The sequence below is a fragment of the Balearica regulorum genome, chromosome 7, assembly GCF_011004875.1.
Source record: "Balearica regulorum gibbericeps isolate bBalReg1 chromosome 7, bBalReg1.pri, whole genome shotgun sequence".
NCBI lineage: Eukaryota > Metazoa > Chordata > Aves > Gruiformes > Gruidae > Balearica > Balearica regulorum.
Window position 1 is genome coordinate 32,897,259 of NC_046190.1, and position 12,972 is coordinate 32,910,230.

A 12,972-nucleotide genomic window follows, 5' to 3' on the forward strand; every position below is an offset into this window, starting at 1 on the left:
ACAAAGATTTAAAACCCACTTTATCTTTACAAACCAGTAAGGAGGTGGAATCTAATGTTAGCAATCTAGAAACATAAATCACACTGCACAACACTAACTTCTGCACTTTTGAAACCAAAATGCTCAGTACTTACCAATCCAGTTAGCATTAATCAATAACCTCACGGCATGACAAACCACCCACCCACAATTAATAATCAACCACAGGTGATCATCTCTGGAGAGAAGCATGATTACAGTGCTATACCAAGCATACTACAAGTAAAGTCACTTTATTCTGTAATGGATATCAAAAATGAAGAGCCAAGAATCAAACTGCAGTTTAGTCAAATAATGTATATTGTATCTATTTTTCTGCACAACTATGTACAATAGACTTATGGTCTATGTGAAAAGCCAAGGGATTCTTGACAACTGACCGATATCTCTGAAACACTTAAAATCATTTATCGCATTTGAGTACATCTAACAATATGAAGGGACCTGGTTTCAGTATCAAGACAAAGCCAAGAGCTTCTTATCAACACCTTTCTCAACACAATTAGAATTTTGTCCTGAAGATGATCTTTTTCATAGTGACTAAGCGTGACACCAATTAATTTACAGTTTCAGAAACAGCAGTATTTCACAGAGACTGAAGTTGCTTGAAAAAACTTGTTTGTAAAATTAGGTTCCAGGTTTTCCAGAAGCATAAAGATCTTCCTGTGACTAACTCATGTGACACAGCAGTGGGCTGAACCTGGGCCAGGATTCTACCTTCCTGCTGAGCTCCAGCTTCCCTCCTGTTCTACCCATTATTGTAGTGTTCCCATCTATCTTCCCTCAGTGAAATTAACAGTAACCTTTGCACGCTCACCTAAACGATTTTAGAAGCAGCCATATTTTAGCATTCTACTAAGAATTCTATGGAAACATGTTTTCACATCTGAGAATGACAAGTATATGCAAAACCTTGCAGGATATTTACATACTACCACACCTGTTGAGAAAAAGCAAAATGGTCTTGATACAACGACTATAGGGTATTTTGCCAAATGGTCAATATTTAGGCTCTGTTTGCTCATTAAACTCCACAAATATTTAGAAGAAACACAATTAAGTAGAAATGCGTCAAACATGGCAGGTAAAAAGGAAATAAATCCAGCTGAAAGATATGAGAAATTGCCCTAACAAATGTTTATATTAACTTCTTCTTTGCCAATGAGAATAGAAAATAAGAGTTAACTGCCTGTTACAGTGACATGATGGTAGCATTGTGTGTCATCCTGAAGAAAACCTGAGCTTGGAGCAACCTCAGATGACTCATCCGTCAGATGGTGGAGACTAGGAGAAAAATGAAAGCAATGTTTTTACTTCCCAGGATAGGCTTAGTAGCTTAGAACATCACTTCTCACACCCTGCCTGCTGATCCATAAGATGATACCTATTACTGTCCTTAAGACGATAATACATCCTATTCTTTTGCAGAAAATAAGGTTCTCCAAAAAGAATCAGTTTCTGAGGGGTGAACAGGAAAATCAGGGTTGAAGAAAGCAGCAATAGATATCTTGGAGTAAGGAGACAAAAACAAACATTTACAAAAATGTTTTGTAAAAAAGCTTAAGGACAAGCAATCATAACTTTTAAAAACCAAACTGACTTTGGTAGCAAGTATTTACTAAATTAAATACTTACTGTAATACCATGGGATGCTCCCATATGTTGCACATGAAGGCCTGGGGAATTGTAGTAAGACATTCCAGCTCTAGTCAGTGAAGTTGGTGGTGTGAAACCAACTGTGTGACTTGCATATGACAGACCTAAAAATTGTTAAAACAAGGTAACATCAACATTCTCGTTTATATTACAAACTAAAGTGTAAGGGTTTAAATTTTTTTTTTTAGTTCTGAATCAGTGATAGGTTAAGAAATGGTAACTGTCACCATGTTTCAAAACACACATTACACAATGTTAAAAATAACTTTTCACTTAACATAAACGGTGTAAGGCTCCCCTGGCAGCTTAGTTTTAGTCCACAAGTATTTCCACCCAGCCTTCCCTTTCTCCTCGGAGGAAATGACTCTCTGAACAAAATCCGGTCTGAGGAAGCAGAGAGGTTGTGCCTGGAGAAGCCATCTAGCACTGGGCGACTATGAGTTTCCACAAAGAAACTGGATGTGGGTGGCTACTCCAAGGCACACCAGATTCGCATCCAGGCTTCTTCCTGTTTGACTTCAGCATTTATAGGCAGGGACCCAAAGATCATTGGGGTTGTGAAGTTAAAACATTCTGGGATTAGCTGCTAGCTGGACTAGGCTACCAATAACATTTAAAATTACAACTTGTTTTATCCACATTAAGGAAAGCCTAATATTCAGAAGTGCAAATATCTAATTCTTCCATATAAACATATCCTTTCTGTAAGGACTATATAACAGAGTACCTGTATAACTAACCAAGGTAAACAGAAACAGCAACTGCTAAGTGCTTGAAGTTCAGACCTTAAAGTGTTCTGAACATTTTGAGTATTTCTCAAAACAGTTTTCACACTTCTTCCCCACTAAATCAGTGCAAAACAGTGCCACTGCAGCTACAGTATGCACCAATACCCAGCTTTGTCTTTAACTGTAGACATCTGTGTTTGTGCCTACAACTGATGAAACAAGATCTTGTGGAAGAAAAAAAAAAACCCCACAAACAAACAAAACCCCCAAAACTCAATCCTCAGATCACTAATGAAGTAATATAAGAAAACATACTCCTCTTGCCTTCTTTAATTCTAAGTTTGCTACATCCCAAATGTATGTCTGGTGCAAATGACAAGTGACTCCAATGGCATCACTGTTACTTTAGACCAGAGTGACTACACAATCTAATTGTCTGTATAGCATGTTTTACAGCTAAGTGCTTTTGTAAGCACAAGGACAGAAACATGTCAACGTTCAGGTAGGTGACAATGTGTTGCAAGTCAGAGACAAGAGCCCAGAACAATAAAAGGCAAAAAATACGCTTTAAGTCACCTTTGCAACATTGCAAAATGTAACTGTTGTATTACTCTGTACTGATAGTTTTGACACTTACTGTACTATTTTAGATATAAAGTGCTCTCAAAAACTATTTGTTTTCATCCATTACTGCATTTGTATATCCCAGACAGCTGTACAAAATTCCCTATTGATCTCATTAGTTCTCTAACAAACTGCTGCTTCTATTTTTCTCAAGTCTGAAACTTCCCAACTGTGGATATTAATTTATCAGATGTGAAGGAGAGTAATGTAGCTGCCTGTGCAGAAGTGCTAGCCTGGAACATTTACTGCACGATCATCACCAAAATTGTGAACTCTATTAGAAACAATTGTGTCAGCTGTGCTATTTGTAACTCTGCTTCAGACTGTGTGTCAACATCCCCTGCCTGCTGTGGGATATAATTCCCACTAGAACGCAGCACTCTTGTATCAACTATCCATTGGGAAGTAAAGCCCAAACGGAACAAGGAATGTGCTTCAGTCCCCACGTAGGAACCCACAGAGTACTCCTGTATTGACCCATCAGCATCTAAATTGGGTGCATTTCCAGGTAATCTAGGACACAAGCCTGTAAGTTACCAGATAATTTTTCCTACAGATACTTTTAATTACAACCACTGTGTGGACGGCAGATACAATGTGCAGTTGAATATTGTATTAGTATGAAGGCTGCATGTGTATAACCATGAATGTGCACAGTAGTTACTCCAGAACAGTTGTTAGCGTTGACTATATTTCTGTACACCTAGTTACAGGAAAAGGATAAGAAAACATGTATCCTTTTCTTGGTAACACACCTTGCAAAACATTGAAAATCAGGTAACTTGGCTCATTTCCGAAGCCCAAAAGCCTCTTGAAAAACTATCCTAATGCTCGTCTCTAACACTGTAACATGGCTTACGGCCATAGCTAGTTTTCACACATGCTTACTCCTTTTGCAATACCTAGATGAAAACCATTTTGAGTCCTTCCAAAAAACGGAAGTCAATCTTGAAAATTAAAGAGTTTAAAGACATTTTATACATTCTAGCAGACGTGTGTAATAAAATGTCTCAATCCCATCTTGCAGAATGTGTTGATATAAAGCACATCTCATTTGCCCTTAGTGTAGGACTCTGTCTGACAGCTGCTAAAGGTGAACTTGGAAAAGCAGGGCATGCAGGATTCGCTTCATTATGTACAAGTGAGTTTGTGATTGCTATGTAACATCCATGGCCAACAACTTTTAATGAATGTCCAAGTGGAATTTTAAGGGATTTTAAATTTCAGTCAATAAATGCATTAGTAACACAAATACTTTTCCTTTGACTTAAAAAAAATATACTCAGTAATTAAAAACTCAGAAAAGTTAGTTTGCCTTTGTTATACAAAGTAGCAGAGACAGGAATTCTTAATTTTATAGTTATTGTTTTACAATAGAAAATAGCAGAAGTAGAAAAGCCATTTCTCCACTAAGGAGAAATGGAAATTGACTTTTTTCAACACATTCAAGATTTGACTGCTATAAGAGGTTCTGATTCAGAACACAATACATTCTCATTACTAGTTCATCACTGAACTCTAGAAATCTGTTCCAACTATGCATCCTGTTGGGCAACTTCTACAGAGAGAGAGAAAAAAAAAAAAGAAAGAAGAGACAGTAAGAGAGAAAAAGAGAGCAAAAAAGAAATAGAAGTTCAAGTGATAGCTACTTATCTGACCTTTAATATCTGTTCACAGTGTATAACAGAACCATTCAAAAACATGCTGCACTAGAAGACATCTAAGGCAAAAGTATTCTTACATTTAGGATGCAGGGCTTTTTCTCCAGAAAGGCTACTGACCTAAATATATTAATAGTACACATTACTATGTGATGCATACAACAATTTTAGAAACTGGGTTAAATATTTACCAGGTGATATAGGTCTGCTAGAACTTGGTGAGGGTGTATAAGGGATAGGACTGGACACAGTGCGAGGTCTTAATCCTTGTGCAGACATCTCATTAAAATATCTAACAAAAAAAAGGTAAAGAATAATTAGATCAAAGCTTTTAAAATGTGCCATGTTTTACATGTTTCACTGTGGGGTTTGTTTTTTTTTTTTTTTCAATTCCCATAAGAATCATATTAGATTAATGAAGGACCAGTTACCTTTAGGAAGTCATGACAGGAACTCTTGTCACTGCTGAAGTCTCAGATACTGGTTTAACTTTCAATGGAAATAGCTGGACTTATCTTAGTCATTAGCAGTTAAAACTGTACAAGTTGCATATGATTAGAACAGTACGTATTAAGGCCAGAGGTATAAATCATGTCATCCAATCTAATCTATACTACATTCCCGCACTTTAGACAGCATTTCTACATTGAACTCAATAGCTTATCTGGCTGGAGTGTATCTTTCAAAAAGGCATTCAGCACTCATCTGAAATCATAAAAAGAGCGGGGGGGAACCCCACCACATTAAAGTATTGATATTTTGTTCCAACAGCTGATGGGCCTCCCAGTGAAAAAACATGCCATGTTTCCTACTTGAATCCCTCTGGTCTCAATGTGTAGGCTATTTGCTCATGGCGTCTTTTGCCACTGGAACAGAGAGACATTTTGAACCCAGGACTTTCTCCTGCTAAAGATACTTCTACGTTGTGTTGCAAGACACCTCCCACACTTCACAGCAATAAACTGAACAGATTAGAACCTCAGCAAGGCATTTTTCCCCACCTGTAATAATTTTAGCAATATTTATTTGTACTTCATGCATTGAATACAGTGAAGCTTCTTCACAGCCATCAAGTGCTATATAAAAGGAGATAAAAATCATACCAATTGCTCCGATTTGCCATTTACTGTTTATATCTCAAAAATAACTTTATGTTCTTTCTTCCACAGCACTAGGCTGGCAGCTTTCAGGTTGACTTACTTATATGCTCTCCACCTAGATTTTCTTAGTCATTGTCTAGATTAGAGGTTCTCCTGCACATATGGTTGCAAATCAGTGCACCTGGGTTTATACTATTACATTTAGCTGTGTTTCTTTACAGGACACAGCAAAGCAGCAGGCAAAATTAGCTACCAAACAGCCCTTTGACTCTTATTTGTCTCCCCTTCTATCACTGTGTTCTCAAATTCTTAGTAGCTACATTTATTTCCAAGTCACAGAAAAAAACCCAACATGGAACAGCATTAAAAATATTCCTATTTGATGGAACTCACAATGATGACTGCTTTGAGATCTGTGAGCCAGCTCATAAACTATTTGAAACATGTTTTAATACTGCATCTTATTGATTTTTAACCAGGATATTCAGTTACTAAGCCACAACACCTAAACAGACACTACACTGTAGTGATACCAAAATTGGTTTAAATATGGGTAGATCAGATTGTTCTCTATTGCAGCTACTTTTACAACAGAAAATTAACAAATTGGCAAATTAAAGTTTAATTAAATAAAAGTTTTCTAAAGAGCTACCAGTGCCAAGGTTAGTGAATTGAACTCACTAGGCTACCTCTGCAACACACAGTAACTTGCAATGCAGACAGTACGTGTATTACAGCAAGGCGGTGGTCTTTGATTTAATGGTATTTTATTCTACATAAAGACAATTTTCTGTAAGTCATCCTAGGACCTAGATCAGGTGATATAAAATAGCAGCACACTGTTAGTATGCTTCCTGATTTCAGATATTTCCCTACTACTCCAGAGAATAGAATGGAGGATTGAGAAGACAAAGCTATTGCTAGTCAGGAGGAAGAAGTTTTGGGAGAGCGGTGTATTTTGTATTCAGTGAAGCATCTTCATCTACCCCCATCTACGAAAAATAAGTATCATCAGCCAACAGAATGCAACTGAAAAAAATGGATATTTGATCCATCACCACCATCATTTTGGAAGACAATGTAAACTGACAAAAATTTACATTATAAAATCATCACTGCATGTAGTTCCACAATTATTTTGTCAACATAGTTCTCCTAAGACTAACCACTGTAATACCTGCTTCCTCCTTCCCTTTACTTTGTATTACTTACACAGCAAATATCTGTTTTGGAGCAATTCTGTCACGCTTTGTAGTACCAAGAAAAATCAACATTACAAAGAAATTTCTTAGAAGTACAGAATAGTGAATCACATTTTCCTGCATTTTATTGATTACCACTACCTACAACTGCTTGACAAAAAAAATCATTAGGATACTCTACATTTTTTGATTAATACTGGTAATTCACATAAATTTAGATTTTGACTGTATTTCCATTACAATGTAAATATTGGCAGAAAAGATTAGGCTAATAAAACCAGATTGAAACACGAGAATCCTGTGTTTCTAATAGTATAATTTATAGAGCATTCACTACATCTTAATACCAGATACTACCGCAATATATGTCAGTTGCCTAGTATTTCATTAAAATGAAAACACCATCTTGACCTTTAATGGTGCTCCTTGAAACAAAATATCTGGTACTTTGTTTCTGGTAGATTATGGCTTATAACAAATATACTTATGACCCAAGAAGAAATATCTCGATATCAGAAGAATACACAGTACAGTGTAATTTTATTTATTTTTTTTAAATCCAAAAAAACGTAAACCGGTACAACAAAATAATGAGCATTTGATAAGAAATAAGAATGTTTTATTCAAAGTGTACTTAACTTTTTGAAGATATAACACTGTCATATGACTATGACGTGAGAAAACACTAAAAGGCATCATATAAAACCATGGAAAACTCAAGACTATCTGTAAGGTCAGTGCAAGCCATGCAGCTTGCAGTGGAGAGAGAAAAAAACCAAGGATGTTATGCTTTGGACATCAAGAACAATCCAACAGTTATGGAAATGCTTCCTCTCTCTAAGGCTTTACACAGTATCCCTTTGTATTTGGCCAAACACATTTTACTTTCTGCAAAGGACAAATCAGTCCCAAGTAAGGGCATTGTTCCTATCTCACAGAACTCCTTGCGGTTACCAAGTTAGGGGCAAACCCAAGGTACTATGATCAAATTATCCTGAATCTCAGCTCCGCAGCTGTATTTATTTCAGTATACATTATCAACACCCTAAGCAAAATTCAGATACAAATATTTTCTTTCTCACTATTAAAACTAATGCATTTCTACACAAGTTTGATACAATTCTACTGAAGACATTCCTGGACCATGCTGAAATTTGATATGTATATTAAAAGCATACACAGGTTATTTCTATAACTACTTATTCTGTAATATTAAAAAAGAAGTATGAGTATTGATTAATAAGCTCAATGCCAACATATCTGGATGGCTAGAAAATACAAACCTTTCATCGTCCATTTCTAAGCTAGATTCACTTTCTGACAGTTGCCTGCAGAGTGCTTCCCTACGTTCCATTTCCCTCTGCAATTTTCTTTGAAGTCTCAAGTTTTCTTCCCTCATATGTCGCTCCTCTTCTAAGTATTGTGCCATCTTCTCTGAATCTGAAATTCAGAATTTTGTTAAAATTTCATTAAAATTCAATTCAATTTCACAGACAGGCAAATAGGTTGTGCCTAATTTTACTCAAGTACTTCAAGAATGAGGGTGTAGAAAATGCTCAGGATTGATAACTCAAAATTTTCATCTCTAAGTCATTAGTTCAAAGCCTAATTCAGAACAGTAGCTGCTAAAATAAATTACTGGTTGATAGCAATTCTGGAAATAAAAGGTAAAAAGCAAAAAAACTTTTACGTATTTACTTAAATGAATTTTTTAAAAAAAAGAAAAAATTGATGAAGCAAAACTTGTATAAAATTGCTACTTTATACGTATTCTATAGCATTCTTTCAATGACATATTTTTTTCATAGAGTTTGACCAGCAGAACACGTACTATTATTAAAAGCCAACAAGCAGTTTACTCATTACATCAAAGGGCAATTTGAGCTTGCAAATCTAAACAAGCTCAGCAAACATAACTTAAATGATCACAGGCTATTTAAAGTGATAAAATCAAATTACGGAAAGCTACAAAGCATTTTGACAGATTATTTAAATAAAATGAAAGACATGACGAAGACTTATGACACACATAATGTATTTTGCAAGGTTTTCTAGTGTTTGATCAAGTTTATAGTTAATTCCTTGACATTAAAAAAAAATATGATTCATGATGCTTTGTGATCACTTCTCTATGCAGCACCCTTCAATCAAAAGAATATTCTTGTTTTAGAAGACTATTTCCAAACTATTAACAACATGTGATTTATCTCTCTTCTGTGGAAATATCACTTCTAAATATAACAGTATCACTTATTTAAAACTATTATTATGCCAAAACAGTTCCTAGACTAGAAGTAAGTGTTTCAGGAATACAAAATGTAATACCAATATCAGAATTTAGTAAGCAGGTTTTATTAAGTATTTATGAATAATACTAGAGGTTCTCAAATGACCATATATTGCAAAGATCAAACTGAAAACTGTATTTCAGTGTCATCTGCAGGCCAGCACATCCATCATTTCTATCAATATTGCTATTTCATATTCCAACTCTGTTTACAAAGAAAAAGTACTTAGATCTCATTTTCAATGAGAATTTGACTTTAAATGCTTCTAAATTTTTACTCTAAATCACAGTAATTCAAAAAGAAACCACTTAAAAATTCTAAATACTTGAAATGAAATTAATTAGGCTAGATTTGTACAAAGAGTACTTTAAATCTAAGGCCTTGCTCTCGTTCTGAAGTTCAGTAAGTGAAGGCTGCAGTGCTGAATTGGCAAGTACAAAGACTAGCAGTCCTTATCTTCTTTTAACTGACACCAATTATTAATACCACGAACTTGCACACAAGGCCTCTGCAAAAGAACATTCTCCCATCATCTCTGCCTCTGAGGAAGGCCATTGCCTCTGGCAAGCTATTTGCCTAAAATAGGGGAATAGGGGTTGAAATATTCCAGTTAGCCTGTCAAGACCAGGACACTAGAGGGGGAGAATATTGCCTGTTTCTCACTCACCCAAGTTTTTCTGTCTTTATGGTTAGGTAGCTACTTACCTATCAATTGAAATATAATGTGATGACTAGGAACTAGGCAGAACTGATGAAACTCAGATAGAAATTTTAAATTTAGCATGAAGGAGTGAAGGATTGGCATTGCAAAGATCACAGGAAGGCGCAGCTTCCTGCCAGCTGATACCATGTGCTCAGAGCTGTAGCCTCTTGTCTTGAAAGGCAGGGCAAAAAGCAGGCTTTCCACTTCCTGCAAGGGTCTGTGACACTTCTCACAACAGAAACACAAGGACTTCTACAAGACTATTTATTCTTGTATTTGTTGATCTTCCAGACACCCTTCTAATAAAGCTAAAAAAACCCAAACTGCAGTAAAATACATCAATGAGCAATAATACTGCAATTATGAAAGTTTTTTAATCCAAACCCACCCTATTTTTTTCCCACTTCTACCTTAAATTCAAACTCATGAAAGTATATATAAACTTCTTACATTACAGAAACTTAAAAAGATTTAAAACAAGTTGTTTACTCACGCTGTAACTGTGCAGCCCTCAGTTGTTTCTTTAACCTCTCCACTTCATTCTTTAAAAATCTGATATGTCTCATCATATTTTCTGGAGAATCTATCTCCATTGATATGTCTCTGGGTGATGGTGGAGCAGATACTGGCTGGTCTAATTTCTCCTGCAAAATTCTGTATGAAAAATAGTTCAAAGTTTAACTTCAATTCTAATGAAAAGAAACCGCCTTAAATCCCCCAGAAAGCTACTGCAAGGGATCCTGACAGGTATATAAGATTCATTTCAACTATTGTTTCTGAGGAGAGAATTCTGGGAGGATTTACAATGCTTTCTTTTTTAACTCAAAACAAAAAAAGGTAAAATTTGCTGTCCAAGCACAGATAGATTTTGTAAAATACTCAAGACATTGACACTTCCAAATATTTCTGCATACAGTTCAGGAAAAACTAATTCTGGACAATATATAGTTACCTCAGTTTTAAACTCAAACGCTACTTATTCAACAAAATCATTTTCAAGCAAACTCATGCCTCATATTTACACGTACCATACAAAGTGGTACTAAAGCATGGTCTGACTCCACCATAGCTCCTCGTAAGGCGGCACACAGTCAGAGATAAATTAAACCAGAAATGGTTTGGCTTAAAGAAGGCTTTAAATTCTATTGAAGAAGCAGCAGGAAGTCTCAATGACATGAATGCACACCACTGAGAAAAAGCTGAAGTCTTATTTGAGCAGACAGTGAAAACCCAATAGCTTCTCATGTAACAAATATAATAAAATACAACGTTATTTTCTCTGGGCCATGAATATAAAGTTGACCCCTGACCAGAAGCTTTAAAGAGTCTATCAGCAGTTGAAAAAAAATCCAGTAAATTCTTTCAAGCTTTCCCAGGTCATTTCTTACGCTATTAAGTTTCATCTACTTTAAGCAATCAAGGATGTGACATCACATAAACAAGGAGCTTTACGACTACTTTAACTTCCAGGTTTTCATAGATTAAACAACTTTTATGGGACAGAGATGAACATATTAAATCCAGAACATTATCTTTTAAATGATATCTTTCTCACAGAAACAAACGCACTGCAACAAGACAAACCGTTTTTCTGCTTCGAGCTTATCCATCCTCTTCCAGAGGCGGTTCACTAGTGCTTCTTGTTCTTGTTCCAAAGTATTTTCAAGGTCAATCTTCTCACGTCTTAACTGGAGACAAAAACAACCAATGAAAACAATGGAAATATATTTTTTGCAAGGAACTGTCATTAGGAAAGATCATTGCTGTAATACCACCATTTTACGTGATGCTCTACGACAGCAAGGAGAAGGCAAAGAGACAAAAATCAGGCACAACACAACAGTCACAGAGCCAGCGAAAAATCAAGAGATTCAGGAGTTGCACAGTTGTCATCTCCTTAACCACAGAACTCGGAGTTCTCACAGAACTCATTGTCACTGGCCACCAAGAAGGAGCTTGAAACCTGGACATGCAGTCACTGATGATATGACAAGCCTATTCAAAGACATCTCCTATTCCATGTGTCTCAAGTTCAAACTGAATTTACTGTCCACTACACCAACATTTATTCTTTTGAAAAATTTTAGGCTTTTTTAGTGGAAGAATCACAGTGAAGTAAGCCAGAAATTAAAGAGAAGGCATGTTTGCCTTGTGTTAGATAAAGGAGGGACATAACAAAAATAGTAAAGAAAAAATTATGTGCACTGCCTTAACTGTTACTGTACCAACCTTTACTAGCAGAAACAAATGTATTTCTGTCTTAGCAAAGGCTTCATAAAAGTAAGCATTTAAACTTGACATTATTCCCATTCACTCACTGTGTGAACAAACATTCTCAATTTGACTATAAGCTAATAAAAGCAGATATAAGTGTAGAACCACACATGATGAAATCTATTATTAGTATTTTAGTACAAATACAATGCAAATATTAATAAGAATACACTAGAAGAATAAGAGGCATAGCTGATCTTATTCAGTCACACTGGTGGCTGAACTCCAGAAATTGGCGATAATGAAACATATGGGAATAGATCAACAGCTTTCTGTGTGGAAAATATCATGGAGGTGTTTCTTTCAGCCAAGCCTTAGTTAACACTCACCACTTTCCTGATGGGCAAGTAATCCTACATTACAAAATGGAAAGATTGAAAACAAGTTAAGTGATTTCCTTGCACATTTACTGCATCACTGGGAAAAGTGCTATTACAGCATCTACATCTGTACAGGCTCTGTGCTAACCACATTGAGGTGCCCAAACAAAATTTAAACTTATGTACTTCAGGTAATAGTGCAAGTTCAATGAACGTACAATTTTATTCTTTAAAACTGAGAGGAATTAGTTACTGTAAGTAAAAACAGACATATATTGACGAGCAATAGGGAACACAATTAGAAAAAGTTTAGTAAATCTTTCCATGTCTGAGTTTCCAGATGTACATTAACAGTTGAGGGAACTTACATTTCAATA

At 35.7% G+C, this 12,972-nt stretch overlaps 1 protein-coding gene across 2 annotated transcripts in view; it reads right to left on the bottom strand.

Annotated features, from left to right (window-relative positions):
- CCDC6 (coiled-coil domain containing 6) overlaps window positions 1–12,972 on the bottom strand; it is a 53,022-nt gene that overhangs the window by 3,371 nt on the left and 36,679 nt on the right. The window contains exons 4-9 of one of the 2 annotated variants that reach the window (XR_012836392.1): window positions 11,586–11,689; window positions 10,495–10,655; window positions 8,294–8,450; window positions 4,900–5,000; window positions 1,675–1,799; window positions 1,229–1,323 (exon numbers count right to left, since the gene is read on the bottom strand). Coding sequence is in view for 1 of the 2 variants with exons in the window: in XM_075758803.1 (XP_075614918.1) it covers window positions 1,675–1,799; window positions 4,900–5,000; window positions 8,294–8,450; window positions 10,495–10,655; window positions 11,586–11,689 (648 nt within the window). In the remaining variant the exon portion in view is untranslated. The remainder of the gene's footprint in view (window positions 1–1,228; window positions 1,324–1,674; window positions 1,800–4,899; window positions 5,001–8,293; window positions 8,451–10,494; window positions 10,656–11,585; window positions 11,690–12,972) is intronic. The other variant, XM_075758803.1, reaches the window with a different exon arrangement.